Source organism: Larus michahellis, chromosome 17 (genome assembly GCF_964199755.1).
Source record: "Larus michahellis chromosome 17, bLarMic1.1, whole genome shotgun sequence".
NCBI lineage: Eukaryota > Metazoa > Chordata > Aves > Charadriiformes > Laridae > Larus > Larus michahellis.
Genome location: NC_133912.1, coordinates 1,003,843 through 1,030,109, shown reverse-complemented (window position 1 = coordinate 1,030,109; position 26,267 = coordinate 1,003,843). Strand labels below are relative to the sequence as shown.

Sequence of the window (26,267 nt, the reverse complement as noted above, 5' to 3'; positions counted from 1 at the left end):
AGCCGACGGCTTCTCTCCCCCTCCTCGGCTCCCGGCAGAGGCTCTTCGGGGCAATTCGCCCCATTCCGGGGTAATTTGCCCCATTCCGGGGCAATTCACCCCATTTCCGGGTAATTCGCCCCATTTCGGGGCAATTCGTCCCATTTCCGGGTAATTCACCCCATTTCCGGGCAATTCGCCCCATTTCGGGGTAATTCGCCCCATTTCGGGGTAATTCGCCCCATTTCCGGGCAATTCGCCCCATTTCGGGGTAATTTGCCCCATTTCGGGGCAATTCGCCCCATTTCAAGGGCCCGGGAGCGGGACGGGGGCGCCCCTTCCTCTTCCTCTCTCTCTCCGCATCCCTTCCCGTCAGGAATCTCCGCCGGGGAAGGAAAGCGGCTCCCAGCGAAGAAATTCATTCATCAACTCCGGCCCTAACGAACCTCGGAACGAAGCCCCCAGGTGGGGAAAAAAACCCCAGGAGAAACCCCCCCCCCCCCCCCCCCCCCCCACTACCCGCCGCCCCGGGAGGAGGAGGAGGAAGATTTGCCGGAGGCGGGACGCGTTTGTTTGATTTTTATTAGGACCGACACATTTCATCGTATGTTGTCACAACTTCACCGATCGATGAGCTTTTGAGAATTAAAAAAAAAAAAAACAAAAAAACCCAAAAAAAACCCCAAACCCCCCCCCCCCCCAAAAAAAAAACCCAACCGAAAGCGATAATGGGGGCTTTAGAGTCACACAGCTGAAAAAGGCATTAAATGCGTCCTTTCCCCCCCAAACCCCCGCCCCCCTCCCCCCATCCCCGTGTGCGCCCCCCCCCCCTCCTCCCCCCCCCCCCATTCTCACAGCTTTGATCGTATCCATAAGCACGGTTCGATGGGAAAACAAAAAAAATAATAAAAAATAAAATATTTCCCAGCTGCCGGGTCGTTCTCACGGAGAGGCCGAGTCCAACTCCAAAACAAAAAAAAAAAATAAAAAAAGAAACCACCCCCAAAAAAAACCCCACACCCCCCCCCAACAAAACCAACTGAAAGACAACCCCCCCCCCGCCTTAAAAAAAATAAAAAAATAAAAGGCCAGGAATTCTTTTCACGTTCTTTTCAAAAAACGAAACCCCGACAAAAAGAAAAAAGCGGGCGACGGCGACGCTACGAGTCCAGTGGAATTACGTCACGGAAACCAAAGTCTTTGCGCAGGCAACACTGTTCGGAGAGAGGAGAACACGCGACGGGCGACCAAAAAAAATTTAAAAAAAAAAAAAAAAAATAAAAAAAAAAATAAAAAAAAAGAAAAAGTGAAGTTCCTAAATTATATACAACAGTTCTCTTGAAAAACAGTCTCCTTTAACGTGGTTCAAGGTTTAACTTGCCGTTATCTATTGCTTATTTATTCGGATCCGTAATAACACTTCAGAGAGAGACGGGATGCGTCCAAACGAGACACTGTGGAATAAAGAACCCCCCCTTCCCCCCCCCCCCAAAAAAAAAAAAAAAATACGACCCCCAAAAACCCCAGCTTTTCGCATGAAAACGCCACGTGTAACGCGCTCGTCCCGCGTGGAATGTACCTACGGGCGCTTCACGGGGGAGGGGGGGGGGTCTGGGGTTGGGGGGCGGCGGGGGGGGGGTTTGTCCTCGCCGCGCGAGCGCCTGCCTCCCTCCGTTGGGAATAGCGGCCGGCGCGGTGGGAAAAGCCGGCGTCCGGGGCCGAGAGAGGGCCGAGCCGAGGGGATGTACCCCGCGAACCTCCCGTCAACCCCCCACCGTGCCCCCCCCCCCTCAAAAAAAAAACCAAAAAACCCCACAAACAACCTCCTTTCCGGGCGGAAAAGTCCGACTCGCCCGGCTGCGGAGGGACGGGAGCCCAAAGCGTCTGGTAGCGAGCTGGAAAAAAAGGGCGGAAAACCCGAATCCTTATGAAGGACGAGCCTCAGTTGTTAAATTTTAAGGGGTATCCGATGGCTTTTTCCAGGCACTCTACCAAAGAGCCGGCGGAAAGAAAATCCCTCTCCACTTCCACAAATTTGATGTAGATGGATTTGGGGGAGACGCCGGGCTCGACGAGGCAGTTCTGGGATAAAAAGGCGTTGATCCCCACCCAATCCTTGCTGAAGGTTTTGGTGTTTGCCTGAAAATGTAAAAACAGGCACTGCTGGAGAGTCCGGACCTCGGCGATGCCGAGGTAACAGTAGATAATCCGGGCGGATTCCATATCCAGCCGGAGGGAAGCTTGCGGGGAAGGGACCTCCAGCTCGCCGGGAGTCTCGGTGCCGGGATCGGGCCCCCGGTGCTCGGCGGGAGGGGAGGGGGGTTTCTCGTGGCATTCCTCGTAGCCGATGGCGTACAAGCCGGGGCTTTTGGGAATCCCGCCCGGCAATAAATACTGCACGACGTTGCCGCCGGTGGGTTTGGAGTGAGCAATGGGGATCCAGTCGATCTCCATGTGGAGCTCCAGGCAGCGGGCTTCGCTGATGGTGATCTCCAAGAATTTGTAATAAACGTTTTTCCAGTTCATTTTCTGCACCCGGGTCATGATGACCCGGCCCTCCGGTTTTTCCGAGTTGAAATATTCCCGGAGCCGTTTGCCGAGGGGTACCTGGGAGCTGATCTCGGCGTAGTGGTAACGGATGTCCTCCTTCCAGCGGGTGTTGTAACCGATGCCGAAAATGGCCAGTTTGTTGGAAAGATGGAGCCGGGAGAAGTCCGTCCAGCTCTGAAACAGCTCCCACTTCAGCTGGACCGACTCCAGGATTTGCATAATGTTCTGCATGACGTCGCGCTTCCTGGAAATTAGGGGGGGGGGGGGAAAAGAAACAAAAACAAAACAAAACAAAAAAATAAAAACAAAAACACGGAGAGAAGGATAAAGGCAGCGGTCGCGAAACCGGCCCGGCGCGCGCACCCGCCGCCCGAAAATATTCATCCCTTTCGGCTTATCTCCGCCGCTTTTCTGTCTATCCCTATATCCGTCCCGCGTCGCGAGGCGAGGTTAGGGATTACGGCGCCACGCGGATGGCTTTTTTTTGGTTGTTTTTGTTTTTTTTTCTTTTTAATGAATTTCAGCAAAACCGCCTCAAAACCCAACCCCGCCCCCTTCCCACATCCCCGGCAAACCACGACCTCGGCCGGGAAGGGCATTTCCCACCTAAAGTTCTGCAGGTGACGACCCGGCGAAGGAAAGGCGAGGTGAGAAATCCCCAAATTCCGCTTCCGAGGAAGATTTCGGCTCTTCCCAACCCCCAAAAACCCCCCGGAGAGGGGGGGGGTTTTGTCCCCGTGCTGTCCCCAAAGCGATTGCGAGCGAAAAGACGCGGCCGGCGCCGCTAAATAAATGCAAAGTTCAGTTCTCGGCTTCTTCCTTACGGCCCTGCCTTCCCACCGGCACGGACAACGGCGGTGTTATCCCGTTTGCCACTCAAAACCCTTCCCCCTCGGCATTCCCCCCCCCGGCCCCCACCGACATTCATGTAATTGCGGGAAAAACAACCGAAAAGCGGACGCCCGGCCGCTCCGAAGGGCTTGGTCCCGGCGTTGGGAGCCCAACCGGGGTTGAAGGAAGCCAAGAAGACGCCGGTGAAGATGACCCGTGGGCGGACGGAGAGCAGAAATCCCTCTGGAAAAGCGATCCCCACCTTCCCAAAGATTTCTTTTCCCTCCCGGTAACCACAGGGCATCAAAGCGCGTTTCCACGGCGGGATTTAGACTCTGGAAGAGGTTCCTCCGGAATGAACGGGACACTCGGGGCGTCATTACCTCGTTGGGAGAACGGCTCATTTTAAGAGTTATCGTCCTATAATCAAAGCTGTAGGGAGATAACGAGCCTCGTTCGGTTAACGGAGAAATCCCTCCTGGGCCAACAAATGGGATTGAAAAGCCTTCTCCCCTCCCCCGACTCCCCTTCCTTCTATCCGCACGCTGAGGGACACGACGGTCTCCGGGCACCGGCAGATCCGACGCCCCGCGAACCCCACGAGGATGCTCCTTGCGCCGTTAAAACCCGACGCCCGCGATTTTTGGGGGGAGGTTCTCCGAGCGCCGGTGCCTCCGGGGCAAAGCGGGCTGGGATCGCAGAGCCGCGTCGAGCCCTTTGACGCCGGCGGCTCGGTGGCCCGGCTCTCCAAACCTCGGCTGGGGTATCCAAGCCCCCCCTCCAAGAACGGGTCCAAGGGGAGAGGGCTCGCTCCTCACGGCGCCGGGAGGGACCGCGGCCGCCTCTCCCGACCGTCTCGCCGCGGCCGCCGCGCCACGGGAACCCCGCAGAGACCTCAAGAGGCGTTTTGTCGGGCACGGGCCGCCGCGGCCGGAGGGCGAGGGGCTTTGGGGAGCCGGCGGGGCTGGGTTTGAGCCGGGACGAGGGGGGTTAAAAACGCCTGTTGCATCGTTGCCAAACTCCTTGGCGCTTCGGAGGAGTCGCGTCCCCTTCCAGCGGCGAAGGAGAAGGCAGGCGAGAAACACCGCGGGGGGAAAAAAGGAGCTTTTACCCCAAATCCGCGGCGATACCGCACCGTTTCAAAGCTCCTCTCCGGCTCCCGCGCCGCTTCTCCAGGCGTCAGGCTTGGAAAAAGGCCTTTTTCCAGTCTTGGGGAAGCGGAAATTCGCCTTCTGGGGACAACAGAGGGAAGCGGAGCGGAGGGAGAAGGGACACGGGGCAGGGCCGGCGGCGGCGGCACCGAGCCCGCCTGTCGCCGCTGTCACCGGCTCACTCGCCGCGGAAGCCAGGGTTCGGAGACGGCAGCCCCATCCGAGCCCAGAGACGGGAGAGACGCGGCGTGGGCGGATTTTCATTCAACAGCGGAGGAACGGAGTTCAGAAACGACGAAAAAAAAAAAAAAGGCAAAAAAAAAAAAAGCCCCCACCTTTATTAATTGCGCTATAAATATTCGCGCTAAGTTTAGTTCAGCACAAAATAGAGCTGGGGGAAAAAAAAATAAAAAAAAATAAAATAATGAAATGAGTCACTCGTCAAACTGCTCCTGCTGGGAAGGGGAATGATTTCACGGGAGAGGGCTCCGGCAGCACCGCGCGTACGGCACGGGAGGGCTTTCCGTGGAGGGAATCCCGCCCTTCGAGGCACACGGAACGAGGAGATTTTACGAAGCTCCGCGTTTGGGGTTTAGCGTCTCCTCTTCCCGCCTACAGCCGGACGCGAGGGCTCAGCTCCGCTCTCCCGGCCTCCATCCAGCCTCTCCCCGGCTCGGCCATGCGGAGCTATAAGCAGCAAGAGTCCAAATTGTCACTGTTATTTATTTTCCAATAGAAAAATCCGAGGGTTTTCCCCCTGCCAGGGCCGGGCGGCACGGGGCAAATCTCCTTTTCCAGCGGCGGAAGGTGCCCCGGAGCTGGGTTTTACCCTGCCGTCGAACGGCGACCTCCCGCTGGAGCCCGGCCACCTGCGTTTCTCCCTCCTCGGAAGCTTCCGCCTTTCAGCCAAGGAACGACGCGAGCCGCCGCCGCCGTGCAGATTCCTCCTTCAGGCGCCGCCGTTTCCAGCGAAGGACCTGGCTCCCCCGGCTTTTTCCAGTTCACCAAGCCCCCAGTGCCGCCGCCCCTCAAAATAAATCTTAAATAGCAGGAGAGAGGCTTAAGCAGCGTTTCGCTTTTCCGAAAAAACCCCAAAACACAACAAAAAAAAAAAACCCCCGACGGTTTATTCGGAGGCCAAGGGGATGCGATGGCGACGCAGGGAAGGAGAGCCCAGCCGAGGGGAGCACGGCACCCCGGCCACAGCTCCTCGCTTCCTCCACCGCCGAAAATACGGCAACCCGGGAGACGCGGACGTCCTCGGATGTTTTTGGAGGCCGGTTATTCGCCAGCCGAGGTTAAGGGAGGCGGCGCTGGCCCCGCTAAGGCGCCGCGGGGAGAGGCGCTGGCCGGATGGCAGAGCTCGGAGGGTTGGGGTGGGCGGCGCAGAGGCCAGCGGCTACCGGTGTTCCCCAGGGGCCAGTACCGGGCCCAGTTCAACATCTTCCTCGACCACCTGGATCGAGGGGGACGGCGAGTTTGCTGGTGACGCAAAGCTGGGAGGAGCGGCTGACGCAGCGGAAGGCAGCGCGGAGAGGCCGGAGGGTTGGGAGGAGAGGAACCTCGTGGAGTTCACCAAGGGCAAGCGTAGGGTCCTGCGTCTCGGGAGGAATAACCCCCCCTCACCAGGACAGGCTGGGGGCTGACCTGGGAGTCCTGGTGGGCAACGAGTTGCCCGTGAGCCAGCAACATGTTCTTGTGGCCAAGGAGGCCAACGGTCTCCTGGGGTGGAAGAAGAGGAGTGTGTCCGCACGTGGAGGGAGGTCATCTTCCCCCTTGGCTCTGTCCTGGGGAGGTCGCTTGTGGAGCGCTGGGTCCAGTTCTGGGCTCCCCAGTTCCAGAAGGACAGGGAACTGCTGGAGAGTCCAGCGGAGGCGACGGAGATGCTGAGGGGCCGGAGCACCTCTGTGCTGAGGGCATCTCAGCAATGCTCATCAAAATCTAAAGGGCGGGGGGGCAAAAGGATGGGGCCAGACTCTTCTCAGTGGTGCCCGGGGACAGGACGAGGGGGCAACGGGCGCAAACCGGAACCCGGGAAAATTCCCATCTCGAGAGAAGGTTTTTTTAGCAGTACGGGGGCGACGGTCCCGCGCCGCCGCACCCCAAGTTCTCCACATCAAAAACGGAGGCTCCGCAAAGGAGTCGAACGCGCCGCCGCCGCCGCCTCCCGTTCCGCTGAGGTTATTGCCGCTGACAACCCCTGCCCGACCGCGGCGGCAGGCGAACCGAAGCCCCGCCGCCTTTGAAATGAGTTATACGTATTTTAAAAACGCTGAAAGAGGTGAAAAGGTTCGGCGTTTTACCGTCTGGGGCTTGTAAGAAGAAACGCAATTCTATTTCGTGAAGATAATAACGAGCCGGCTTATCTTTCCATCAGCCATGCCTCTCCCGACCGCTTTTAATCCGCTCAATCGGAGTTGAAAAGTTCCTTGCTCTCATCGTGGCGGGGGGGAGAAAAAAAAAAAAAGAGAGTCCGGAGACGTCTGTGCATTTCAGAGGGAATTTTTTTTTTTTTGGGAAAAAAAAAAACCCCCACAAAACCCACCGCAAAACTCCGAAAGGTCTCATCGACTAAATCCGACCCGGCCCGTCCCTCTACGCGACGGAACCCGGGAGCGAAGATTGGGGCAGGCCGAGCCTTCCCCTCAGAAAATTCGGGATTATTTTCCACGCGATTCCCTAAAGCACGCCTCGAAAGGGGAAGTTATCCCCGAGAAACTCTGCGAAGAGGCGATAATAAGGTTTACAGCGCAAAAAAAACCCAAAAACAACAAAAAAACGTTCTTTTTCTCCGGGTCACCCCTGAGTCGCTAAACTGAATCTGCTCCGGGTTAAAAGGCAAAAAAGTACCGTGAAAATCCACCCGAAGTGCGGAGGCTGACGACGCCAGGCCATTGCGACGGAAGCTTATTTTTATTATTTTATGGGGTTTTTTTGGGTTTTAGAGGATTTTTATTTTTTTTTTCTTCAATTAGTTACAATAAAAAGCCTGTGTTGCGTTACGAAGCAGGGACGCGACCTACACGCCTACCGCGCCGATGACTTCCTGCCCCACGGAAGCTCCTTTTCCAGCGTCGGAAACGCCAAGATTGACTTCGGACGACACTACAAATTACCGGGGGCGGGGGTGGGGGGGGGAAAACCCGTGCGTGGAACCCACCCAGAAGGGGCCGCCGGCCAGTTCGCGAGGGCTCGGTCCCGTCGCAGCCAGATCGACAAGCGCCCCGCGGGTTTTAAAACCCCCAAAGATCGGAAGCAAGGCCGGCTAAAAGGCTCCGTGTTATCGTTGGCGAGGCGAGGGAGGTTCCCGCGCTCGAAGCATTCGAAACGCTCCGGCCTTTTGTCGGATTAAACCCATCCGTAAGTCAGAAAGAAGAAAATAAAAATAAGTCACGAGCTTTGGCAGGCCTTCCCCACCGCGGAGGAGAACTTTTCTTGCAGGCGTTACTCACGCCAAGCCAACTACCGGGGCACTGCCTCCCTCTTCTCACTCCTCCTTTCCTCCGCTCCTCCTATATTCCCTTTTTTTCCTTACATCCCAAGGGGCAAACGGGACAAAAAAAAAAAAAAAATCAGATTACAAACAGATCCGAGAGCCTGGCCGCGTGTCCCACGCGACCCGCCGCCTGCCCGCATCCGTCCCTAAGGAAGCCGACGTGGGTTTTATCCGCATTTTAAGCCCAAAGTCTCGTTCCGTTCGCTGAGCGCCGAGAGCCAAGCGGAGACGAGAGTTGGGAAGCTTTTCGGACGGTCCGAGGTTAACGGGAGTAACGCACGAAGCGGATCCAACCGTCCGAACAGTCTTGCACAACGCATTTATAATTACAATCAGAAGTTTCAAATATCCTCCCCTCCTGGCACGCCATCCCCAGGGAAACGCATTCCAAGGGAAAACATTCATAAATTACTTACTGCGCGTCTTCCGAAGATTCCTGCTTTATCTTTAATGTTCGTTTTGTGGGAGGCATTTCATCTGCAAGGTAAAATTCCAACGCATGATTATATTTGAAATGATGTTCCTGGGGCTTTTTTTTTTTTTTAAAAAAAAAAAATAAAATATACAAAGTATACGTTTAAAAGGAAAAAAAAAAAAGAGGGGGAGAAAGAAAAAAGGCCATTCCGCTTTCAACGGCGCATTGTAAGAGCGAGCGGCAGAACAAACGCATCTGCCTTCCATTTAGGCCTTGCGCGGGGAGCGCTTTTCTCCCGACTGCTGCGAAAATTAAGACGATCCTCAGCCCACGCGCACGTAAACGGCCCCGCTTCGAGTAAAGGAAAAAGGCGACAAAGCAGGCGGCGGCGGCGGCGCTTCGACCCGCGGCGCTTCGACTCGTCACGCCGAGCCAAACTAGGCGGAATCAGGCCCCGGACACACACGCGTTTTGTGTCATCGCGGTTTCTCCCCACCGTATTCCTCATCTCCGACTCCCCCGGGGAAGAAGCGCGAGAGAAGCGGGAGGCGGTCACCGGCCAACTTGCAAATCGTCCCCGTCAGCTGTGATTTAAGCCGCGTTCGGAGCATCCCAACTCCCCGAACACGGATACATCTCCTCTCCGCGCTTCAGCCCCCAAGTCACAGGGGTGGGGGGGGAAAAAAAAAAAAAAAAAAAGCCATCACACCAAGAAGCTTTACCCAATTCACCTTCTTCGCCCGGGCCTCCACCGAATTTGATGGACTTCAAAGTTTCCACGGTGAAAATAAACCCCCCTCGCTCGGGCACGGGAGGAACACGCGCCCCCGAGATCAGTGGCTCGAGAGATGGAAATAGAGAGAGAGACCAACCCATTTCTTCACAAAACTGCCCGAAAGCACGCGTTTTCAACCCAGAACACGGTACCTTGCTCCCTTTCCACGAGGTTCAATAAGCCCCGGGCAAGAAGCAGATCTCCAAACGAATTAATATATCGATTCTTTTGCGGAAACACCAAGAATTCGGGCAAGAAAAGCACGTGGAGGAGTTCGTTTTAGGTCTCGCTCCTGTGCCGTGAGCTCGCTTGCTCTTTTTTTCCTATATAAAAGAGGCCACACCTCTGGATTTAAGCATATTTATACCAGCGAAAGGGAAAATATCTCCCCAGTCCCACGAAGGGAAGCAGAACCGAGCAGGGAAGGAGAGACGGGGAACACGTTGCCACCTCCTCCTCCACCGTTTCTGGCCGTGCAGCCCTTCCCTCCTCCTGCCAGGCTCTTCAAACCCCAACCCCGCTCCTAAAATACTTTGGGAACCACGTTTGGCTTTTGACGATGAACCGGGGAATTTCTTTCCCTTTTCTCCCCAAGGACGTCAAGCGTTGGGCATCGGGAGAACACGACGTCTGAAACACGAAAGCCGGTACTCTCCGCGCTGGGGAGCCCCCCCTGCAGTGCTGCCTCCAGCGCTGGGGCCACCAACAGCAGAAGGACACGGAGCTGTTGGAGCGGGGCCAGAGGAGGCCCTGGAGATGCTGGGAGGGCTGGAGCCCCTCTGCTGGGAGGACAGGCTGAGAGAGCTGGGGGGGTTCAGCCTGGGGAAGAGAAGGCTCCGGGGAGACCTTCCAGCCCCTTCCAGTCCCTCAAGGGGCTCCAGGAAAGCTGGGGAGGGACTCTGGAGCAGGGAGTAGAGGGATAGGATGAGGGGTGATGGCTTCAAACTGGAAGAGGGGAGATTTGGATGAGATCTGAAGAAGAATTCTTGACTTGGTGATGAGCCCCTGGCCCAGGTTGCCCAGAGAAGCTGTGGCTGCCCCATCCCTGGAGGGGTTCAAGGCCAGGTTGGCCGGGGCTTGGAGCAACCTGGGCTGGTGGGAGGTGTCCCTGCCCGGGGCAGGGGGGTGGCACTGGGCGGTCTTCAAGGTCCCTCCCAGCTCTAATCTTTCTGTGGTTCTCTGATACGTACGCGGGAGACGGCACGAGCACAGAGCACGGGTAAAAATCAGAGGACGGAGATGCGCCAAGATGGGCTTTCTTACCCAACTCCTGTTCGCCGGTCTGGTAGCAATGAAGATCCTGACTGTGGTTTCCCCAATCCTCCTGCGAATACTCCTCCATCGTGCTGCCGTCCGACTCCAGCTCCTGGTACAAGCCGCTGCTGTTGATGAGGACGGGCTGGCAGGGCTGGGAGTCCCATCCTCCCTGCCCAAAGACCTGCTCCAGCTGCTCAAAAGTGTAGCTGCTTTTCCTCTTCCCGACGCCGTGCTCCTTCACCCGGCTGTAGCACCTGCGAAGGGTCTAAAGACAGAAAAACGCAGGTTAATCAGGCGGCAGCGCGTCGGAAGAGCACACATTCACTTGCAGACAGTTACAGGGCTGCTAGGCAGAGTTTAGGGTTGTTTTTATATATTTTTTTTTTATTTTTTTTTTACTTCTGCTGATCAGTCTTTGCCCCACGCTCAACGAGCTAAATGCAACGCTCCCGAATTAATCTACGCCCGCCGGGAAGCATCGTAGGTATCCGACGTTCCCGCTTTAGCGGGAACGTCTACGAGACAGGACAGAGCTGCGCGGCAGCCAGGGCTTCGTCAGATTTAACTCGGGCCATTTCTTCTCTGTCGGAATTAAAAAAGAAAAAAAAAAGAAAAAAAAAAAAAAGAAAAATCCCCCCCCAGATCCGCTACGTGGGGGAGAAAAAAAAAAATAATAAAATAAAAAGACCAAGAGACACAACCCCACACCTTCCCCCCCCCACCCCCGCCAAGTCAGAGATACCAACCAGCCAAGGAAACGCACACCTACGCCGAGGAGGAGAAAGCAGAGCTGGTGTTTGTGCCCCCCAGCGCGGAGAAGGGGAAGCGGGGAGGGGAGAGAGAGGGAAAGAGAGAGGAGTCCCCCAAAGCAAAGACGGTCCAACCTTCCTCGCTCCGGTAAGAAGACACAAGGTACAAAAATGTATACGTGCCTAAGCTATTCAGCTAGGAAAATATATATTACTTACATATTTTGCATTCCTTACTAACTCACTCTGTCTCTTGTGAAGCTGCTGAAATTTAAAAGAGGGCAAATCAATAACGCTCCCCATTCCCAGACTTCCACAGCAAAAAAGCATTAAGAAACAATACCGGGACGGCTCTGAGAGACCTTTCCAAAAAAAAAAAAACCAAAAAAAACCCCAAACCCAGCGCTGAGGCTGAAAAGACAGATCAAAAAAAAAAAAAAAAAAAAAAAGAAACAAAAAAAACCACCCAAAAAAAACCGCAAACCTGGTGTAGTTTTGGTGATCCCTCCAGCACCCCGCACCGACGGCCGAGCCGGAGCATCCCGCCCCCCATCATCCCCCTCCGGGCCCTGCCGCTGTGTGCCAGCGATGCAAAGGCCCAGAAACCTACAATTTCCATCCGGTTTTTCCCCCCTCCTCTAATCCATTAAAAAATAAAATAATAAAAAAAAAAATATCTCTTTATACACATCCCTCCACGCGGTTTTAATTCCGCCGCCGTTCTGCTTTCTGAAAGGTAACGACGGGCCCCAAATTTTCTGGATCTCGGTGGTTTTTGGCTTGGCAGAGCGCTAGAAAACGTTTGGAGTTTGGTTCCCCCCCCCCCCCCCCATTATGGGATTTATTGGATTGCTCAGGTACGGCAAAGCCGCCTCCGGAGTACGAGAGAGGCATTAATTTGGGAAGAGCTTGTCCTGTCGCCTTGCTTTCCAGAATACGACTGGGACGGACTTCCAAGCGCACGGCGCTGCAAAAAACACTTGGGTTTTCCCCCCCAAAAACCAAAACTTTGCCTCTCCAGAAAGCTGGAACCTACTTAATGCTCCCCATGTACTGCTTTAACAGCGGGAAAGGACGACGTTTCTAACCATTTCCCCCCCCCCACCGATATTCCGAGCCCTGGGGGCAGAAGCAAAACTGCTAAGCGGTGAGTCGGTTTTACCCTGCCGTTCCAAAAAAAAGAAAAAAAAAAAAAAAAACCAAAAACGACACCCCAAAACCCCACACAGAAAAAGAACGCAGAATAAAATCCCACCAAACACGGGCAGAGATAAGACCAGAATTGTTCGGGGGTTTCGGGTGGAACCCATCCCCATTCCGCCCCCACCAAATTTTAAGCTTCGGTTTGCAAATGGGGTAAAAAAACCCAAAACCAAAAAACCCAACCGGCCGCGTCAGCCGCAAACCAAGGCCAAGAAACCTGTCGGTATTCCCTAGGGTGGGGGGGGGGTCACAGATCAATTTGGTTCTTAAAATTTAGCAATAAGAACCCCTCGGGAACATCCGGGAGGTTCGAAACGGTCCGGGTTTGCCCCGAAAAGCGCAGCGGAGGATGCAACGCCCGGCTTTTTCACTCCGATTTCTTCTCCTTTTGGCTCAAATCTCCCCCCGGCGCGATTCGGCCAAACTCTTGTTTCGCTCCCAAGGCTCTTTCTAAAATCTACCCAAGTTGTATGTTTTTTTTTTTTTTTTTTTTAAAACGTATTTCCCAACCCCCCCCCCCAGTTCTTCCACCCGCCCGGCTTATCCGTCGGAGTTAACTGCAGATTTAGCCGCATTTCTTAGCGGCCTTTAAGCTAAACAAACCGTCCCCAGCGCGGTTCACCAAAAAAAAAAAAAAAAAAAAAAAAAAATCCCAAAAAACGTCCCTACTCTTGGCCAAACCCCCTCGGGAACGCTCGACATCCGCAGCCTCTCGCTCTATTTGAAGCGCGGTCTTCCAACGCCTCTCCCCACCGACGGGGTCCTGGGGTATCTCGCGCCGGGTTGTAGCCCAGTCGCGATTTAACTATTTCATCCGGGCTGCAAAGGGGCTTCTTTTCCCAGGGGGGTGGAAAAAAAAAAAAAAAAAAAAAATCATTTTTTTTTTAGCGTCGCGCCGATGGAGACCGGGCACGAGAATGAAAAGGCAGCAGTGCAAAAAAAAAAAAATGGGGCGAAAATAAACGAGCGGTGCTCTCGTTACTCTTGCAAGTCGAGAGTACTTTTGAGGTTACTCCCTAAACGCTTCCGGACCCGGCTGCGAGAGCCCCTTTTACCTCCACTTCTGGTGGCAGAACAACCTCAAATTTGAGGGAGAGAAGCTCAAATTTGGTGCTTTCAAAAGCCCCAGGAGGTCACGAGCGGCTGATGGCTCCTCCGTCTTGCTGCCCGGAGAATCGAGTCCCGCCGGCTCTTTCTGCCGGGAGGCGCTCCCAAGTTTCTCCACCGGGCTGTCCCTACCGCTTTCCTAAGCCGTTTTCACCTCCGAATAACACGGATCGGGCTCCGTTTCCCGGACGCTCCAGGCTCCTGCGTGGCAGGGATGAGGTGGACCGGCCCCCCTGGCTCTCCCTCCGCAGCTGCCTGCGCCTCCCGGGATGATTTTTGTTTTTCCTACCTAAATAATTGCTGGGACTTCGGGAAACCTCCCCTGGCCATTTTTATAGCGCTCAAGGGTTCAGCCGCCTTCCTCCCAGCGGGTTATTCTGAGCGCCCATCGTTTAAGATCTGGGTTTTTCTTACGCACCTCCTCTATTCCTCCCGGTGTCCAGCTCAACTCCCGCTCCGTGGTTCCTAAAGTGCACACACACACATATTGATACAGATAGGCAAGAAACCGGTAAATTTAGGACAAGTAACTGAAAACAGACCTGATGACTGCCCAGTGACTGCCCAGACTGGAAGAGACCGCGGCTTTTGCTTATTGTTCCGCAACGCTGCCTGCAACGTGAAGACAGGTTATCCCCGCTTAATTTAGCGCGGCGACATCCCGAGGAGGAGGAGGAGACAGCCATAGAGCTCAACGTGGGTTTTCTCACCGTCTCTAACTGAACGAGCCCTCGTCTTCTCCACAAAGCCAAGCCACGGGAGAACCCATCGCCCTGCAGGAACCGCCGGTCCGAAAAGCCGGCGGCGGCGCCTTCGAGGAAGGCTGCGGACACAGTCGTCCCAGCGAACAGTCAGACGAGGGAGGAGAACCGCACCGCGGCGAGCTCTGTACGCATAACCCCCCCCCCCTCCCCGAGACGGTCCAACGCAAGAACCTCCAGGTCCCGGATCTGGATCAGCGAGGCCCTACGGGCTCCACAGAGCAGTTCGGTGGCCGACAGGAGCGTCCACGTTAAATATATTTAAGTCTATTAAATGACAGCAGCCGGCCTAGAAGGGTCCTGACGGCACAGAGCACCATCAGCACAACGTTCGGCTCCAAAGACGCTCCTTTACTTTAACGGCAGAGAGGAGCTCTCGCCTCTACGTCCCAAATGAAAAACGCCACCGTAAAATAGCTTCCTCCCTCATCGTGCCAGGATTCTCACGCGCAACACCAGACGAAACTACGCGGGGAGAAAAGAAACGGGTCGTGAAGCCTGGAGCGGTCGTAGGGCACGCAGGGATGGCCGGCGCTGCGAAAGGTCCGGCAGTCCTCCCTCCCGAGCTGGCCGGTGGGAGCGGAACTGGCTCCAGGAGTCTGAGAGCTCTGCTCGACTCGGACTTTTAGGGCTTACAAGGCGAGAGAACACGAGACTTACAGGGGAGGTGGCCACAAGAAGCCCGATTTCTGTAGCCCATCCAGAATAAAAGGAGAAGAGCGAGCACCTTAAACTCTCCGGAGAGCCTTTCTGCAGAAAGGTAGCTGACGACTTCAACGCGTCTCCAAGAGGAGACGCCAAGCGGCAACCCTCCTCTGCCAAACAACCAGCCTCGTGCAAACCCACCCAGAGCTGCCCCTGACCCACCCGCCAGGGCCAAATAAATCCCGCAGCCTTCGCCGTCTCCTGGTGCGCCCGAACGCACCGGGATTTCCTAAAGGATTTGGCTCCAGCGCAAAAGTCTCGGGTATGGAACCGGATGAGAATGTCCCGAGGGGAAACACGGACACAGGGACCAGAGATCTCTTTGAACCATGACTTGAAGAAGCGAAGTCCCCCTAGAAAACGCGGATGGGGGACGTCACTCAAGGCAGGTAAGGCGCGTGTTTTTACGCTGGGTTAGTTAGCCAGAGCTAGAACCTAACAAAAAAAAAAAACCGCAGCGGATTTCCCTCCACTGCCAATTTCCAAATCACAAATAAATATACTAAAAAAAAAAAATAAGCTCTTGCCTGGAGAGGAATTATTTGCAGAATTGCTACAGCCAATTGCAAAGGTCAACCGCGCCGAGGCAGGACTTTGCCAGCGACCACGGGGGAACGGAGCCGGGGCTTGAAGAGCTGCGGCCCGGCTGGGTGAGGGAGTCCCGCAGCGATACGCGGTGCCGAGAGACGACGGACGAACCTCCCCGCAGCGGCGCCGGGCGACACCTCGGGTCTCCAAATAGCCGCCTGCAAAGACGCTCCATCGGTTGCCGGTGTTGGAGAGCCGAGAATAAAATCATTCATAGCCTTCTCGGGGATTTGATGCTGATCGGACAAGACACCTCGGGCAAAGAAACCCTCTGGTATTGCCTGCGGAAAGCGGATGGCTGGGCACCTTCGCCTCCCGACGCACTGGGCTCCTGGTTTAAGACAGTACCGGATGGAAAGCAGAGTCCCTCAGAGTTTGAGAAGGCAGCCCAGCAAAACCCAGCACAGCCAGGCTCTGGGAAGGGTTAGACGTGTCCTACGGCCAGGTCTCGGCTCGCAGAGACGCATGAGTAAGGTTCAACCTAGTCCTGGCGTGACCTGCTCAAAACCAGCATGGAAAACCCATGGCTACTTTAGAGCGGTGAAGGCCGCGCTCCAGTAGACCGTCTCGCCGTCACAAACACGCTCGTTCCTACCCAGCAAGCTTAAAGCTTCCCGCGTCCCCCGGAACGGGGACAGACGTCTCTCTCTGTCATCCCCAAAGCCTGCTTTTCAAGGAAAGCCCGATGCGCAGGAGCCTGGATCGAAGAGGTCCGAGACGTACTCCAATAGGTCATATCTCTGTTCTCAGCCAGCCGCGCGGCACCGCACCGACTCCAGTCAACGCGTAGAGCGAGGCCGTCAGCCCCTCCAGGAGACCCAGAGCAGCACAAACCCTCCCGCGGGTGGGAGGGAAATTGTTCCTCTCCAAAACAAGCTTCGGCCGAGCGGCGGAAAGCATCGACACGGGCGGCACCACGGGGTGGGGAAACGTCTCCCGTAGTTCAGAAAGTTAAAAAACTTTACGCACGACACCGTCCTGGCAGCGTGTCGGTGCCCACCCCGGGGCCGGATGGCTCTAGAGGAAGGTCCTTGCCGCTTGCCTTCGGTTGCGTTGAGAAAACGTTACCGGTGGGGAGCAATACCTAAATCCATGGGAAAAGCTGGACGTGAAATTCCAAAGGTGGATTTCACACCAGTTTTCACCAGGACTAGCGGTCAAGGGTTGGGAGCCAGTGAGACCACGGCAGTCCGGAGAGCGTCACCGACTCGGCCCCCAGATTTACACGCGCAGCAGGACGGAGCGTAACCAGAAGGAGTAATGAAAGAGAATCCACCCCCACACCGGTGCTCGAAGCTGCATGCTTTCATGGAAACGTTGAATGGGTTGGAAGGGACCTTGAAGATCACCCAAGTGCCACCCCCTGCCCTGGGCAGGGACACCTCCCACCAGCCCAGGTTGCTCCAAGCCCCGGCCAACCTGGCCTTGAACCCCTCCAGGGATGGGGCAGCCACAGCTTCTCTGGGCAACCTGGGCCAGGGGCTCACCACCCTCACACCAAAGAGTTCCTGCGTCAGATCTCATCTCAATCTCCCCTCCTTCAGTGTAAAACCCTTCCCCCTTGTCCCACGGCTCCCCTCCCTGCTCAGAGTCCCTCCCCAGCTTTCCTGGAGCCCCTTGAGGGACTGGAAGGTCTCCCCGGAGCCTTCTCTTCTCCAGGCTGACCCCCCCCAGCTCTCTCAGCCTGTCCTCCCAGCAGAGGGGCTCCAGCCCTCCCAGCATCTCCGGGGCCTCCTCCGGCCCCGCTCCAACAGCTCCGTGTCCTTCTGCTGTTGGTGCCCCAGCGCTGGAGGCAGCACTGCAGGGGGGTCTCCCAGAGCGGAGCAGAGGGGCAGAATCCCCCCCCCCTCGCCCTGCTGCCCACGCTGCTGGGGATGAGCCCCGGCTGCAGTTCACTCACACCCGTTTCACTCTGCCGAGCTCTGCAGGTGCATCCAGTCGCTTCCCAAATGAACACAATCCACGACCAACCGTCCGACACCTCCTGCGCCGCTGCCGCCGGCGCTTTCCCGACGGCAAAGCGGCCTCTGCAATAACCCGATGCCGATGGGACGCCTAAAATTTCCGCCTGCCTGCGTGTGCTGGCTAAGGGCAAGGCATAAAAATCAGGAGGCGGATTTTTAACACCTTCCAAGTCCTCCGTAGTCAAGGAGCATGACAGGGAAAAACCACGTGCTCCCCAACTAAGAGTCAATGTTCAAGTTTAGCATGTTTGTCCCGTAACGAGTTCCTGGCCACCAACCACCTGCTCCCTCTGGGAGTCATTGGGCACCCACGCAGCGAGCGGTGGGTGACCCGGGTACGCCAGAACCACCAGAGCAGGGTACTACAGACGCACAAGGCAGCTGCAGAAGCTACCGGACTGTAAAGACGTTCATCCTGCAGGTGCAAAGCCAGGCAGATGCCGACCGGCGCCACGCTGCCGGGCAAAACCCCGGCCGGAGAGAGTGGAGGCAGCTTCTCTGCAAGAGGGTTCGCTCCACGTGATGCTCTCCTCCCAGCGACGCTCCTCAACTGCCGCCCCGAGATACGTCCCAGGAGTAAAATAAATAAATCTGTTCTTTGTCACTGAGGAGTTTATTTTTTTTTTTTTTTCCAGGTTATAAACATCAACAGAAAGTTGCTCCAACCTGCCGGGGCCTGCGAGATCCTCCGGTGAGAAGCTGGGCTGCTGGAGAGAATTCAAGGGAGGACAAAAAACGACCCAGCCTGGAAAACCCAGTGTATCCGAAGAAAGAGCCGGCAGTAACTTGAACCCTGCCTGCAGCCGGTGGAGCCACCGGGACGAGGATCTGGGCCTGAGATAACAAATGCAAGACAAAGATAAAACGCGTTCGAAAGAAATAGAAGGCAAAGCCGTTTTGAAGGCGGACAGCTGGCCGGTTGCTACAAAACGTACCGATGCTCCACCGTTTGAGATCTTCAAACTAAAAGACAGTCGCTCCGCGCAACGTTCTTGCGACCGACGACGGAATTCTGGGTGAAACCCAATCTCCCGTATCACGCAGGAGGGCAAACTAGATGACGGCACGCGTCGCTTCCGAGACGGTCTGGTTAGCGCGGCTTTTCCTTCCTTCGAAACCACTTCATGCGCGATTTAAAAATAGTTTGTTTACACGGTAAAGCGGCTAAAACCACAGCCCCGTCACAAAGAAGCCCCGGCTGCCGTTGCTTTACATAGAGCTTAAAGCAAAGGAACGCCAACGGCTGACACCGAGGTGTAATTTTTCATTCCTTCCCGTTTCATGTGGGTTCGCGGCATTCGCTTCTCCCCTTCGTGCCTACGTCCTCCACGAGTCTTTCGCCGCTGTCTTCAAAGTATTTTTTCTTTTGAAAAAAAAAAATAATTAAAAAAAAATTACACGCTTAGCCGACAACCTCAACCCGGCAGAAGCCTCCAGTCACCCGGCTGGGGTGAGAGGGAGGTCGCTCCCTAGGGAAAATCCAACCCTGGGGCGGCGGGTTCGCCATCGGCACCGGGACCGGGGAATTCCTGGCGCCGGGAGTTAAGATGTCAGAGCGCTCCTCCAAACAAACGGCTCGGCACCAACTCCGGGGCGAGGCAAACAAATTTCAGCGGCTCGCCCGCAAAAATAAAAGCGGAACCTGCGTAGAACCCGACAGCTGAAGAAACGCCACGTTAAAGATGTGAAATTTAACAGTCTCCCGCTGCCGGACGGCAACTTTTAAGGAGGGAATTCTCTCCGCCGGAGAAAAGCTCGCCAGCTGAAACCGCGGCTGGGGAATTTCTAGCACCAAAAGGCTCCGGCAGCCCAGCAAAGCGCCGGCAGGAGAGCGAGTCTTTGATGGCACCCTTGATGAAGGCAGGCGCACGCGGCAGAAACTCTTCCGCGGATTTAAAAAATGCATAAGATCCGGTTATTCCAAGACTCCTTTAAAATCAAACAAGCCTTTATTGCCTGAAAATTAGCCTTGACTCGCGCAGCCCCGCGCTGCTCAGCGGCAACTGTAAAGCCTGCGCTCACCTGCACCGTCCACTGCAGCCACGGGCGAAGGCTGGAAGCGGATGAAGCGACGATTTCCGAGGGTATAACCCGATGGAAAGGGATCTCAAGGAATCCACACAGGGTACGTCGGCTTTTGGCCGTCCCGAGACAGCTCGTTTTTTCCGTGGTTAAAAGCAGCTCGAGCGAAGGGCTAACCTCCGGCCGAAACGTCGCCAGGCGAAGGGCACAGGGTCAGCAGGGTTTTGCCAAATATTCCATCCCTTCCAAGCCCGGCGCTAAAGTCAAACCTTCACACCGCGAGGCTCTCCGGGCGCTGCTGCAGATGAGTTTTGGGCAACACAAACCAGGTTAAATCCTTGGCCTCTTCGGATGGAGGAGGAGGAGGGCTGGATGAAGCACGTGCGCTTTAGTAAATGACTTATTAATGAGAGCTATGTGTCACTGGGACGGTCAGAATATATTACTAAATAAAGTAAGGATGAAGGATACAACGGGATGAGGAAACTACAGAGCAGAAAACAGCTTTTCCAGGAACCCAACAGACAGAAATCGCGACGTTTCAACCCTCCTGCGGCTCCCGACTGCAAAACTCCGCCGGCCTACCAGCCACCACGTCGGCTTCAAGGTCTCTTTTCCGAAAGGAAAAGCTGCCGGAACGGTTACGTGTGAATCCCGAAATTTGAAACAGACGTTTCCAGAGCGCTCGAACGCAACAGCGGTTGCGTTCCCAGCCCTTGCCTGCGCGCGGAAAAGCACATGCAGATGTTAGGAGACAGACAAAAAAAAAAAAAAAAATCGGAACCGGGCCCTCACTTCGCATCCTGCTTGAATTAGGAGAGAACGCGTCCGTGCGATACCACTGGAAAGCTTTCCTCTGCGGAGCTGACTTTTCCCTCTCCGGCTCATTTCTACCTCGCTCTTCAAGATTTGGCCGAGTCCAAGGGAGGCAGGAGTCCTGAAGAAAGCCAATACCGAGTCCTTCTCTAAAAGGCATTTATAAAATAAGTTGGCTCCGATCCGTTTTAAGCACGATTTACGTCTATAACGCATCGACAAATCCTCACGCTGCTCTCCCTTGATGGGCATTAAGTCAGAGTATTTGAAAATCACGGAAATACGGAGCATTACGGATAACAAATGAAGATGCAGCTCAGCGCTCCCTCATCGCCATCTCCCCAGCTCTGTTTTCACCTCGGCCGATACCGGAGGACTGTGAAGCGCCTGACACCTCCCCTTGCTCCAACAGCGTGTTCAAGTCGTCCTGCTCCCGCCTAAAGATGACTTCAGGCACTGACCCCTCCACACCCAGGAGCGATTTTCGCTCTTGGTCGGGCGTGAAAGAGTCAAGCCGCCGATAACGCCTGGAATCCTACAAAAATTGGGATTTTAGGGTTGCCGTTGGCTACTGAAGCTATCTCAGTAATCCCCGTAACAAGGTCAACTCTCGGCTGCCTTGAAAGCCCAGCTTTCGAGGGGCGCTCATTTCACAGCGATTCCGGTCAAAAACCTACCGTGAGCTCAAAGGCCGTGGAAAGGCACCTCTGCGGAGAGGGACATGGGAGTCCTGGCGGACAACGAGTTGCCCACGAGCCAGCAACGTGCCCTTGTGGCCAAGAAGTGGCTGCGGGTGGAGGGAGGTCATCCTCCCCCTCGGCTCTGCCCTGGGGAGGCCGCACCTGGAGCACTCCGGTCAAAAACCTACCGTGAGTTCGAAGGTCCCTTCTATTTATCGCCTCGCGATGGCTCCGAGAGCAGCTCGGAGAAGCCCTACCAGTCTGGGACTCCGGGATTCTGTATCGCGCGTTGATCCAGAAAAATCTAACAGGTCCATCAGGAGCTGCTCCCGACGCCGCGGCAAGGTGATAAATATCAGCCTTGTGGTCTTCTGTTCCCTCTACGCTGTTCGATAGGTAGGTGAGGTGTGGTTTCTTTCAAGCTTGAACGTTTTAGGGGCAAAGATGTGTTCAAGCATCACTTTTTAAGGGAAAGGGAGAGGAGCCCTCGTCTGCGAGAAGCTCACAACCTGCTGGGAGGATGGGATGAGCCAGCAGTCACCAAAACGCTTGCTCTGGCCCCAAAGCTGCCACAACCCGCAACCAGCTCCATCGTCCGAAGCTGAACAGCCAGTTCTGGACTCGGGTAAGGTCCTCTACAGCCCACCTCAATCCGAAACCATCGGAGCCTGACAGGCAAAGCCAAACCGCCTCGAGTAACTCCTCCAGCACGCATCAGGCTCCGGGAAACGCCAAAGTTTTGTGGAAGAAGCGATGGAAGCGACGAGCACCTTGAGAGCCGCCAAGAAAAACAGGGACTCCGAGAGGTTTCGCGGCGCAGCAACGTTCTGCTCAAACAATATTTGGATGCGGTCAAGGGAAATAAATCCCTGAGGAGCAAATACAGGGGGTCAAGGAGATGACACGAGGAAAATACGTTAGGAAACTAAAACAGCTAGAGGAAGGGGGGGGTGTTTTGTTTCGGCCACCTGATTTCAGGCACGAAGGCTGCTCTCATTAACAGGGACCGAAGGGCGAGTCTCTCACTTATTCCCGAGCATCCTCGATAATGCAAAATCCCCCGTTTCCCGTATTTTACAAATCAAAGGCAGCCTGGGTGAACACACCTGGAGAATCCCAGCCAGGCCGGGCCGCCGCAGCCGTATTTCACAGAAGAGAAGCAAAAACCCTCGCTCATCCCTAGCAATAACAAAACATTCCTTTTTTTTTTTTTTTTTTTTTTTTTAATCAATTGACATTTTAAACAGCGGCACGGGCAGCCTACTGGGTCACGAAAGGGGAAAATGAAAGCCAGAGGGAGCTCGGAGCATTTAATTCACCCTTCCAAGCTTCACTCATGTTTATACGTCAAAACCCGGCAGCAATTGCCACCCCATCCACGGTCCCTCCAAATACCTCCTCTTCGGAAAAGCGAGGCGCGCGGAACGGCTGCTCCCAAGCCGGACACCCAAGCCAGCCTTTCCCTTTTCCCCAAGGGAACGATGGAGCTGGAAAAATCTCTCCTGAAAACCTGCCACCCAGAGGAACTGCAGCCCCTGGGGCTGTTTAAGGCGGCTCAATTATTAAAGAGGTTCCTGAAAGCGCAGCGCACACCAGTGCCAGCCAGGGAAAGACCTTGTACCCCGTAAAGCAACTCCAAAGCAACGGCGGGAGCCACAAGTGCAAGAAGGCAACCAGAGCCCGAGCCAGCCCTCATTACTGGGGCAACTGGGAGCCCCCTTTTCCCGTGAGGGCTTCAGGGAGCAGCTAGTGCCACCCCCTCACAGCCAGAAGACGCTGGGGGACGGGGAAGGGGACTGAGTCAAGCCACCCAGGGCCACGGTGCCCACCACACTCAGGGACGAAAGGAGGCAACCCTGGGGACGCGGTGGCCCCAAAACCCTGGGAAAAGGATGCTGCTGTGTCCACGTGAGGGGACACAAACAGCTGGGACGCTGCGTCTCTCCCCACTCAGGACCAAAGGATGCTGCCGCAGCCCACCCGCGCCGGGGAGACTGAGTGGCTGATCCCAAAGGACGCAGCGCCTGGGTTGGAAAGAGTAAGAGCTGAACCCCCAGGACATGGCGTCCAGCCTGCTCCGGGCCAGGAGATGCCAACTGGGTGCTGCGGGGAGCCAGGTAGAGGAGCCCAGGGGATGGGGTGCCCCCCACCCAGGGGCACAGGATGCTCCAGAAAACTGCCGGCGTGGGGAGACCCCGAAAGGGTGACTGCAGGAGATGTAGCGTCCTCAAACCCAGTGCCAACGGTTGGGCTGAGCCCAGGGGATGCCCGCAGCCAGGGCCAGAGGATGTTCTGGAAAACTGCCTGCATGGGGAGACCCCAAAAGGCTGAGCCCAGGGGACACAGTGCTTCCAAACCCAAGGTCGAAGGCTGGACTGAGCCCTAGGGACACCGTGACCCTGTGCCCAGGGCCATCGGACGCTCCAGAAAACTATCATCATGGAAAGACCCTGACCGGCTGATCCCAGGGGACGGGGTGCCCCCACAGGCAGAGTCAAAGGCTGGGCTGAGCCCAGGGGACACCCACACCCAGAGCCAAAGGATGCTCCAGAAAACTATCAGCGTGGAAACACCCAGGTGGGATGAGCCCAGAGGATGCGGTGGCCCCAAACTCAGGGCCAGAGGATGCTTCAGGGGAGATCTGGAAGGGATCGAGCCTGGGGGACGCCGTGCCCCCATAACCAGGGCCAAAGGCTGGGCTGAGTCCTGGGGACACAGTGACCCTGCACCCAGGGCCAAAGGATGCTCCGGAAAATAGTTTGCATGGGGAGACCCTAAGGGCTGATCCCAGGGGATGGGATGACCCCCTGCGCAGGACCAAAGGCTGGGCTGAGCCCAGGGGATGCCCGCAGCCAGAGCTTGAAGGATGCTCTGGAAAGCTGCCTGCATGGGAAGACCCCGAAAGGCTGAGCCCAGGGGACACGATGTCCCGCCCCCGCCGGCCCAAGGCCGCGCTGAGCCCCGGGGCCACCCGTCCCGCCCCCCCCGGGCCGAGCCGCCCGCCCCCGCCGGGGTACCTTGATGCGCTCCCGGCACTGGGAAGGGGTGCGCTCGTAGCCCAGCTCGGCCAGGGCGCGGGAGACGCGCTCGTACATGGCGGGGCCGGGGGCTTTGCTGCCGAAGACGGTGCCGGCGCCCTCCAGCTGCTGGTACCGGGCCTCCACCAGCCGCTCGTTCCCCCAGACGGCGATCAGCGCGTTGGTCTCCGCCGGCGTCCACGACATCCCTCGGCAAGCGGCGGCGGCGGCTGCGGCGGCGGCGCCGCCCGGCGAGAAGGAGACGGAGGGCGAGGCCCCGCCGCGGCCCCCCGCCCCGCCGCCGACCCCCGGCCCGGCCCCGCCGGCCGCCGGCCCCGGGCCCAGCGGGGAGGCGCCGCTGGGGGTGGAGGGGTCGGAGAGGCTGGGGTTGCCGTCGCTCAACGCCCCCGGCGAGCCCGGCGACAGCACCTCCATCTTGGGGATCTTGAGGGGCGGCTCGGCGGGCGGGAGCTGCGAGGAGCCGCAGGACGCCGCCATGTTGGAGCTGCCGGAGCGAGGGGGGCGGAAGTGACGCGAGGAGGAGGGACTTCCGGCAGACCCCCGAGGCGGGACGGGGGGCGTGGTCATGGCAGAGGGGGGCGTGGTCACATGGAAGGAGGCGTGGCCATGTGGAAGGGGCGTGGTCAATGTGGACGAGGGGAGGGGCCGAGCGGGTGGGGCGGGGCTTGGGGGAAGGGGGTGTGGGGTGAGCACCCCCGGTGTGGGGCTGAGACCCCCAATGTGGGGCTGAGACCCCCCCGGTGTGGGGCTGAGACCCCAAATGTGGGGCTGGGCATCCCCGATGTGGGGCTGAGACCCCCCCGGTGTGGGGCTGAGGCCCCAAATGTGGGGCTGGGCACCTCCGATGTGGGGCTGAGACCCCCCCGGTGTGGGACTGAGGCCCCAAATGTGGGGCTGGGCATCCCCGATGTGGGGCTGAGACCCCCCCGGTGTGGGGCTGAGACCCCAAATGTGGGGCTGGGCATCCCCGATGTGGGGCTGAGACCCCCCCGGTGTGGGGCTGAGATCCTAAATGTGGGGCTGGGCACCTCCGATGTGGGGCTGAGACCCCCCCGGTGTGGGGCTGAGACCCCAAATGTGGGGCTGGGCATCCCCGATGTGGGGCTGAGACCCCCCCGGTGTGGGGCTGAGACCCCAAATGTGGGGCTGGGCATCCCCGATGTGGGGCTGAGACCCCCCCGGTGTGGGGCTGAGACCCCCAATGTGGGGCTGGGCATCCCCGATGTGGGGCTGAGACCTCCCCGGTGTGGGGCTGAGACCCCAAATGTGGGGCTGGGCATCCCCGATGTGGGGCTGAGACCCCCCCGGTGTGGGGCTGAGACCCCAAAGGTGGGGCTGGGCACCCCCGGTGTGGGGCTGAGACCCCCCCGGTGTGGGGCTGAGACCCCAAATGTGGGGCTGGGCACCCCCGATGTGGGGCTGAGACCCCCCCGGTGTGGGGCTGAGACCCCAAAGGTGGGGCTGGGCACCCCCGGTGTGGGGCTGAGCACCCCCAGCCATGGGGCCTCCCCGGCACCAGCTCTTTCCGAGCCCCCCCCCCCCCCCCCCGCCCCCGCCGGGGTCCTAATTAACGCCCGGGGGGGGGGGTTGGGGGGGGGCGCTGATTGATGAGCCGGGGGGCAGCCCGCGGGGGGGCCCAGTCCCCCACCTGCGCCTCCCCTTCGTTAAGCCGAGACTAATGAGCGGCGAGCCTGGCCCTGCCCCCCAAAAAAACTTGGGGGGGGGGAGGGGGGGGGGGCGGGAATGTCCCTGGGTCCCCCCCTGCCTGGGCAGCGCCTTCATTACCCGCTCTAATTAGGGGGTTGGTGGTTAAACAAATGACGGGGGATGGGGGGGGAGGGGGGGGGCTGCCCGTCCCTGCCCGTCCCTGCCCGCTCCTGCCCGTCCCTGCGTGTCCCTGCCTTCTCCTGCCTGCTCCTGCCCGTCCCTGCCTTCTCCTGCCCGCTCCTGCCTGCTCCTCCTTGTCCCTGCCCGTCCCTGCCTTCTCCTGCCCGCTCCTGCCTGTCCCTGCCAGCTGCTGCCCGCTCCTGCCTGCTCCTGCCCGCTCCTGCCTGTCCCTGCCCGCTCCTGCCCGTCCCTGCCTGCTCCTGCCCGCTCCTGCCCGTCCCTGCCTGCTCCTGCCCGCTCCTGCCCGTCCCTGCCCGCTCCTGCCTGCTCCGCCTGTCCCTGCCCGCTCCTGC

The 26,267-nt window shown here is 57.3% G+C and overlaps 1 protein-coding gene across 3 annotated transcripts; it reads right to left on the bottom strand.

Moving 5' to 3' along the window:
* Positions 1-1,618: 1,618 nt before the first annotated feature.
* On the bottom strand, positions 1,619-24,564 carry MSANTD2 (Myb/SANT DNA binding domain containing 2). Of its 3 annotated transcripts, none has more exons than XM_074560993.1 (5): positions 24,067-24,564; positions 11,423-11,467; positions 10,461-10,719; positions 8,424-8,484; positions 1,619-2,773 (listed from the first exon to the last, which is right to left on the bottom strand). In XM_074560993.1, exons 1-5 carry the CDS (start codon positions 24,562-24,564, stop codon positions 1,921-1,923), a joined length of 1,716 nt encoding a protein of 571 aa, XP_074417094.1. In that variant the 3' UTR covers positions 1,619-1,920. The 3 variants fall into 3 exon arrangements, with proteins under 3 accessions (XP_074417094.1, XP_074417095.1, XP_074417096.1); XM_074560995.1 differs by lacking the exon at positions 1,619-2,773 and adding an exon at positions 7,461-8,041; XM_074560994.1 differs by lacking the exon at positions 11,423-11,467.
* Positions 24,565-26,267: the final 1,703 nt, after the last annotated feature.